The sequence below is a fragment of the Arachis ipaensis genome, chromosome B01 (assembly GCF_000816755.2).
Source record: "Arachis ipaensis cultivar K30076 chromosome B01, Araip1.1, whole genome shotgun sequence".
NCBI classification, from domain to species: Eukaryota; Viridiplantae; Streptophyta; class Magnoliopsida; order Fabales; family Fabaceae; genus Arachis; species Arachis ipaensis.
In genome coordinates this window covers 62,281,968-62,290,235 of record NC_029785.2, presented here as the reverse complement: position 1 = coordinate 62,290,235, position 8,268 = coordinate 62,281,968, and the positions used below count along the sequence as shown (strand labels likewise).

General features: G+C 32.2%; 2 protein-coding genes and 1 pseudogene across 4 annotated transcripts in view; 2 read left to right on the top strand and 1 right to left on the bottom strand.

Moving 5' to 3' along the window:
- LOC107618278 (RPM1-interacting protein 4-like) lies at window positions 2,398–3,589 on the top strand. Its single transcript, XM_016320296.2, has 3 exons — window positions 2,398–2,751; window positions 3,040–3,249; window positions 3,335–3,589. Exons 1-3 carry the CDS (start codon window positions 2,743–2,745, stop codon window positions 3,356–3,358), a joined length of 243 nt encoding a protein of 80 aa, XP_016175782.1. The 5' UTR covers window positions 2,398–2,742; the 3' UTR covers window positions 3,359–3,589.
- On the top strand, window positions 4,153–5,833 carry LOC107607441 (annotated as a pseudogene).
- LOC107631030 (zinc finger CCCH domain-containing protein 43) overlaps window positions 6,414–8,268 on the bottom strand; it is a 4,022-nt gene continuing 2,167 nt past the window's right edge. For 2 of the 3 annotated variants that reach the window (XM_016334345.2, XM_021122040.1), the window contains 3 exons: window positions 7,964–8,268; window positions 7,199–7,468; window positions 6,414–6,891 (listed from right to left, as the gene is read on the bottom strand). In XM_016334345.2, coding sequence (XP_016189831.1) covers window positions 6,748–6,891; window positions 7,199–7,468; window positions 7,964–8,268 — 719 coding nt within the window. In that variant the 3' untranslated portion in view covers window positions 6,414–6,747. The remainder of the gene's footprint in view (window positions 6,892–7,198; window positions 7,469–7,963) is intronic. The other variant, XM_016334353.2, reaches the window with a different exon arrangement.

Genomic DNA, 8,268 nt, shown 5'->3' with positions numbered 1-8,268 from the left:
TAAAAAATATAATCATCAACACTGTATCTATTTTTTAAATTTTATCAAAAATGTCAATCGTAAACACTAAACCCCTTATCATTAAATATTAAAATATTTAGCAATCCAATTTTAGAATGAAAAACTTAAACCATCTAATTTTAATCTCTAATAATAAACAACAAATCCTGATTTCTTAATCATAAAACTTAAACTAATCCAATCTTGAGCTCTAAACCATCCAACCCTAAATTCTAAACAATATATTTCTAAATTCTAAATTCTAAAATTTTCTACACTAAAACCTAAATCTTAAAGCATCTTACACTAAACCCTAAATCAAGTAACAATAAATTTGAATAACTAAACCATTTTATTCATAAGTTTAAAAATAATGAAACAACAAAAAGAATTTAAATGACTTTTAATCCAATTTTAATATGTTAGACTTTATTTAAATATTATGAATACAAAGTACATAATTATTTTTTAAAAAATTTTTATAAGGCTCATCTTTTAAAGGATTCATTTTTATAACAGTACTTATCATTTCATAATTTTAGAACGAATTAAATATAAAAAAAAAGAAAAAAAATTGCAATAAAATTCACCTAAATGAATCATGAAAGAATGATATCATATCATATCCAATAATAGATAATACTCTACTTAATCTCTATATTAACTAATTTAATGTATAAAAGTGACAACATTCATTTTAAGGATAAATTACATAAATAAACAGAACGAGTTTCAAATTTACATGAATGTTCAATTACATGTGATTCGAATTAGTAGGTGTATTAGTAAATGGAATTCATTGGAATCAATTTACTATGAAAAAATATTTTAGTGAAGACTATCTCATGTAAATCGAATCTATTCGATTTAATTTAGGTAAAACAAAGTCAATAGCTTCAATTTAATAGGAGCAGCTTCTATGGAGATTTTATGGAGATAAATCGAAATTATAATAATCGAACCACACTCAAAGTAAATCAAATTCTTGGGTTTAGATTTAATGATTTTGACAAAAATTTGTAATAAATTCATATAACCGTTTTGCATTTTAGACATTCATATAAATTTAGAACACATTCAATTTGTTTATGTGATTTACCCTCATTTTAATCTTTCCGGTCATACACACACATACACACACACACATATATATATATATATATGAATCATTCTAAATTAACATTCATCTAACATATTCTTTTTGTGATCGTTTTTACGTCAATAAATTATTTATTGTCAAGCATGAATATAACTTGTTAAATAACATGATGCCATTTAGTAAAATACTCATGAAAAATACATACATATTTCATTTTTTAGTAAAAATTATAAATTATATTTTGAAATTCTAACAACTATATTAACTAAATATATTCAAATTTTTTACGAAGGTTTTATGAAAAGAATTCTAATTAAACACTAAATTCTATCATCGATTTACAATTGTTACAATACAAAAATTTTATCACGTACCAAATATATTATCATCAAAATAAACCCTAAACGAACCAAAATTAAATTCTAAATGCTAAACCATTTTATTCTTGTACACTATTATAATTTTTTTATAACGTAAATTATGTATCTTACTACAAAAATTAACCATATAACTAATGATTAATTTACCTACTACAAAATTAACCATATAACTAATAATAAAATCACAACTAATGAATGATTATAGTCTAAAACATTATTAAAAATAAGATTATTAATAGTATTAGAATAAAAATAATATGTGCAAAACACTAAACTAATATTTTCAAGAACACAAAAATACATCTTTTATGACAAAAAAAAAGTGTCCACTTTTCATAAAAAAAAAATCAATCAACACCTACATCTACACAAAAAAAATTAATTAAGACCCAAACAAAAAAAAATTTAAATAACTCCCAAATCCATAAGATATTATGTTTATTATTTTGGTTTTTCATAAAAATAATTCAATTAAGACCCAAATCCAGAGGAAAAAAATTGCCTGGCCCAAAAACTTAAATCCATTACAGAAAAAAAAAAAAAAAACAGCCCATCATTATCATTCATCATTAATACCTAATCAACTTTACATTATTAAATTATTGAAAAAATTAATTCATTGCAGTGGGGTCCACATATCAGCTTTTGTCTCCCACTATACTTATAATTGTACTCTCTCTCTAGACACTTGTTTTACTCAAAACAGGACAACACATTTCTACACATATAGAAGGAATCTTTCTTCTACATGGTAGAATTCACCATCTTTAAAATAGTAATTTTGTCTTCATTTAAATAAAATAAAATAAAACTGAGAATAAACTGAAATTACTATAAAATGAGGTCCTATTGCTTTCTTTAAAAAAAAAAGGAAAAGGAAAAACAATAAAAACAGTAACAAAAATATAGTGTGAAAGGTTGTCATGGATACTTGCCTGGAAACAGAAATTAAACTGAACAACTGAACCTAAAATTAGAAAAAGCAGCAACGGCGCGCACTAACAAACACTATATACTGTTTTCTTTTTCTGCCTTATGGGTTATAACTTATGAACAATTACGCGTACGGCTTACTTGTTCTTTCAAGTTCCAACAAAGCGATTTGTTATTCTTCCTTTGCTTCTTTCCCTCTCTCTCTCCTAAACATTTATATACTTAACCATTATTCTGTATCACCAGAATCCATTCAATTGTTCTTTGCTTTCTCTTCTCTTCTAAACTCTTTCAACATCTATCATCTTTTTCGTCTGATTCTCAGCATCCATGGCCACGGTACAATTCACAATCCTTGCTTCGCTTCTTTTTTTTGTTTAGATACATTAGTTTTCAAGTCTACAAATTTGTCCAAATCGATAGTTATTTTAAAATTCAGATAATTAATATATACGGTGTGTGATAATAAACAAGTACACGTGAGTTTTTACCGATAAAACATATATATATAGTCAATGTGGGTTATAAGCCCATGAGTTAAGAATTCAATAGAAACTTCCTTCTTGTCTCTTAATTATTTATGGTTTTTGTTTCCATTAAAATTTTTTGAATCCTTGAATTGTTCAGCAAGAAAGAGGTAGGCCATTGCCAAAATTCGGAGAGTGGGACGTGAACAATCCGGCAACAGCAGAAGGTTTCACAGTGATATTCAATAAAGCAAGAGATGAGAAGAAGATTGCAAAAAATCTCCCAAGAGAGAAACTTGCCACCCAAGAAAAGAAATATAATGCACCTCACAAGCCTGTTGCTTACACAAAACATCCCCAAAAGCAAAAGGTAATAAAATCTTCAAAGAACACCTATGGTTCTTATTATGAGCTTTTAATTTTGTTTGATTTTCTGAAATGATATTTTAATGCAGAGTAAGTGGTTTTGCTGCGGTTAATAATCCAAGAAGGCGTGACAAGGGAATTGGATTCCGAGAACGACTATTAGGAAAGGGGATCCTTGTACAAACCCTAGATGTTGGTTTACGGGGACCAGATTCTTGAAAAAATCCCCAATTGTTGTGATCCTGCTTTTTAGCATTTCAACCTTTTTTTTTTCAATTTATCTTGTTTTCTTTTCAAGTTTTCTTTTTTCTTTTCTTTTTTTTTTTTTTTTGGTTGTTGAAAGTTTACAAGATATTGTATTTGTAAATTATAACACTGGAAAGAAATAAATAAATGTGAACTTATAGTCTGATACATTGTTATGTTAGGCGCTAATTTATTATTTATTTATTATTTCTTGTATTTTACATTAGACACTAGATATAGTTTTCTAATTTTTTTTACATGAAGAAACTCTTTCATCAAAAGATAATAAAAATAGGAGATAAAAAGTGGAACAATGTCTCAACATATCTGGAGGGTATAATTAGGGTATTTCGAAAATTAGTACAACATATACATAGTCATATTAATTTTAGGTGCATATTATGGTGAAGAAGAAAAATGAATGCTAAAAAGATCAAGATTCACTCTTATAAATAATTAAATATTTATCTAAAAAACTTTGTTATTTTATTTTTATTAATTTTTTAAAATAAATTTATACACTTATTTTCATTCTCTTCATATAAAAATATCTTTCTTGTAGAATTATCCTTAATTTTAACACACTCTTTTCTTTTCGGATCTAAGTTGACTTGGTTCCTTACTTTGAGTAAATCTCCAAAATGGTCCCTTAGATTGAACCCGTACACCAATGTTATCCCTGACTTTTAAAATGATCTAATTGCATCCTTCAGATTGGGCTCCGTGCGAAATCCTGGTCCTTCCACCCATTTTCGGCGTGACTCAGCAGCCGGAGCGCTGAGCTGGCGGTTTGTGGTCCATGTAGGCAGCCTTAATCGACGCCATTTTGCCTAGAGGGTACTTCCATTGCTTGTTAAGAAGAGGACGGTACTACCTACCGCAAAGTTTCTTCTTCTACTTCTCTTCCTCTCAGATCTACTTGCTCTTTCTTGCTTGCTTTGTTGATCCGCTTTCTAATCTTGCTAAAAAGTTGATTTGACCTTGGAAGCTTGCGATCTAACTAGATTTTGTAGTGTTAATCTAAGATCAGGTGTCATTGTAATAGTTCTAGATGATTGATTATGTTCCGTTAGTTTCACCCTAGAAATCTTGATTGAGATCTGTGTTTTGATGACAGGGATGCAAGAGGCCGCAAGGTGAGATTGGAGGAACTCCAGCAAACATGAGTGGTTGTTCTTCACTACAGCCAAGCCCACAGTCATCAGCGTTCCCAAGCCTTGTTCCTTCCTACCATGCTAGCCCAACTTCCTTATCATTCCCCAGCCCCTCTCGCATTGATCCCAACCTTCAAAACCCCTCTTCATTCCTCCTACCATTTATTCATAACATCACCTCCATCCCCACAAACCTTCCTCCTCTTAGAATATCCAATAGTGCCCCTGTTACCCCTCCTCTTTCTTCCCCAACCTCCGGGGGTTCTAAAAGGAAGGCGGATTTCGAATCCCGCTCCAATGTCTCCTCTCTTAATTCGTTCCGCCATCCTCTCTTTGCGGTATCCGCCCCATCCAGCCCCTCCCGCCGCCACCAATTGGCTACTTCCACCATTCCTGAGTGTGATGAATCTGATGCTTCCACTGTGGACTCCGGTCGCTGGGTTAGTTTTTAGACAACGACAGCCTCGGCTGCTCCTCCATCGCCTACCTTTAACCTTGCGAAACCAGCAATGCATCAGATCACTCCCCAAGGTTCCATGAATATGAATGAAGGCATGCAATGGGGCTAGGCTGCAGAGAGAGGAAGACCATCGGATTTTGACTTTGAGAATGGTAGAGTGAAGCCATGGGAGGGTGAGAGGATACATGAGGTGGGAGTGGATGAGTTAGAACTTACTCTAGGCTGTGGAAAGGCCTGATGTTGAAAACAATGTTTAGGGCTACCTCCAGGCAAAACGACGTCGTTTAAGGCTACCTACGTGGACCACAAACCGCCAGCTCAGCGCTCCGGCTGGTGAGTCACGCCGGAAATGGGTGGAAGGACCAGGATTTCGCACAGAGCTCAATCTAAAGGGTGCAATTAGAGCATTTTGAAAGTCAGGGGGTAACATTGGTGCACGGGCTTTTATAGCCGAATCCAGTGTAATTCGAAACACCCCAATTCGAATTACTATTAGAGCCAGAATGTGAGTAATTTGAATCAGCCATATTCAAATTACTTAGGGATTCGTGCAAAAGTGTAATTCGAATCAGACTGATTCGTATTAGTAGGTGTATGCGTGTATGTAATTCGAATCAAGGTGATTCGAATTACATGCAAATCAAGTTCAAAACATGCTATTTCGAACTATATAGAAATGTACATTGGTGAATTTATGAACCAGTTTTCGGTTTGGCTGATTTGTGTAATTTCCTGCTCCCATTGGCTTAGTTATGTGATTTGCCCCCATATTAATATATTACAAGAGTTCCGTTATTTAGAACTTGTTTAAGTGAACTTTTAAAAAAAATCTTTTTTTCGAGATATCTTTTTTTAAAAGATCTTATAAAAAAATAAAAATAATTTTATATTTGAATATCTCATACAAAAAAATCTTTTTATCTATCAATTATATTTAGATATAACAATATAAAAGTATTTTTTTATTTATTTATTACATAAAAACATCTTTTTTTTAAATAATTTTTTTAAAAAAAGATATAAATTACAACTTTTCAAAAAAAAATGTTCTTTTATTTTTTTAATACGTTTACTTTTACTACTAAAAATTTGTCAAACACATTAAAAAATAAAAAAAATATTATCGAGATAATTACACCTAAACAAACACTTAATTCAAAGTTAAAAGATATATGTTTTACTATAAAATCATGAAGTGTAGTAGTAACTCACCTATGTCTTAAAGCCAAGTATATGTTAGGATTCACAAATGCCCAAAATGTTGCTCTTGGAAAATTATCAATTTTATTTGTAATCTGGCACCTTATGGAAACTAGAAAGTAATCCGCATTCACATCCAGTTTGAAAGAAGACCCACCAAAAAACCAAGCGAGTAAACAAACAAGAAAAAAAAAAAGTAGACTAGAGAGTAGAGACTACATATGCTTAAGTTGTAAATACCAAGTCCAAAAAAAAAAAAAAATTAGTAAATACATAAAAACATCCGTTTGCCATGTGTATAAATATATTGGTAATCCGTAAAAGCTTGTAACTAGAGGAAGAAACTTAGAAGGGTATCATGTTCATAAAGAAAACTACAACTTCTAATTGAAGAGTTGCTCAAAGGAAAAAGAAGGTCCCTTGACAAAGATGCTTACAGAGGTTACTGAACAGCACCTCCATTTCCACCCATCCCATCAACTTCAACACCAGTTGGGGGCACTGGGTTTATGGGGTGGTCATACTTACAAGCCGGTCCAAACTTACAGAGTCCATATCGTGTGTAATGCATGCACGCATTCTTGTCCTGCATTTCATGATAAACATAATAGAAAGAAACTAGGTAAATATTGCTTCTAACTGCATATGGCTCTATCAAATTAGAGGTACTAATCCTTTAATCCATCATCGTCACTTGGTGTTAGATCTTTGAAGCCAGATACAGGATCATCACTAGGTTACACAACCATGTCAATTCAATTTTAAAAGCACTTACATTTATTTACCCACCATAGGTTAAAAAATATTGAGAAAGAAGAACCATTTTCAAGTTTCTACACAAGCGGAAAAATAGTGGTATAAACTAACATAAAATGATGATAACAACAACTTACAGGTCTAAGAGGCAGGCCTTTGTCATTGAGGTTGCATGGAGGTAATGTTGCTATCCGATTCTTTGGATGGTGAAATTTACAATTGGATTTGAACTTGCAATCCCCAGTTTTCAGGAAGTAGCTGCATTCAGGTTCACCAGGTCTTTCAGGAAAATCATCAACTTGAATTCTTTTTTGTGGGTGTATATAAACATTTGTTTCGATCACTGGATTGTTCATGACATATGGTGGAGGTGGATGCATACTCCTCTCAGATAGGTAGGTAGGTGCCTTTACAAACCAAAAACAAGTCAGAGTGATGCAGACAGTTCAGCCAGCATGATAGTTAACTCTAGGAAGGCGAGAAAAAAGAAAACAAAAAGGACCATGCTGTACTGCATTCAGTGCATTGCACTATATAACTCACAGGTCAAGAGTAATAGGTACAAATCGAATATTCACTTCTAAGTTTACAACTAAAGGTCCGCCTCATGAACCTCAAATAGCTTAATACTCATTCAGCTTTCCAGTATGCATTCACTGCTAATGCATTGATATGTCTGCAACACTCAAGGTGACAATATCTCACCATATAAAAGGTATTTCAAACCAACGGTAGAATGATATAAAGTCAGATAAATGAAATAAATATATAGCCTGATAACAATAAGTTAATAACATTGCATGACAGGGCATTGGCAAAGTCAATCATCTATCTAGCATAAATTATTGTATAATAAAACAGCCACTATTAGATGGCTACTAATATTGAATCTTAGGATATACCTGATATGCATTCCAATCAGGACTTGGGGGCGAAAGCATCATTGGCACAAAAGGAGATGTTTCATTTACTGTTCTTGGAGAAGACCATGTTGACACAGACTGTTGTGATACACCATGTAATGAAATAGATCCTCCATTACTATACCCTGAAGAAGTATTAGATCGTCCATTACTATACCGTGAAGAAGGATCAGATCCTCCATTACTATACCCTGGAGATGATTCAGAACCTCCAACAGTTGTAGGGTCAGGATGATTAAACTTGCAGTTTGCTCCAAACTTACATGAGCCGGTGCGCATGTAAT

Bases quoted from the DNA above. Each gene is read 5' to 3' on its own strand.
- LOC107618278 (XM_016320296.2), top strand. The intron at 3,250-3,334 runs GTAATAAAATCT...ATTTTAATGCAG, and splicing joins AACATCCCCAAAAGCAAAAG to AGTAAGTGGTTTTGCTGCGG.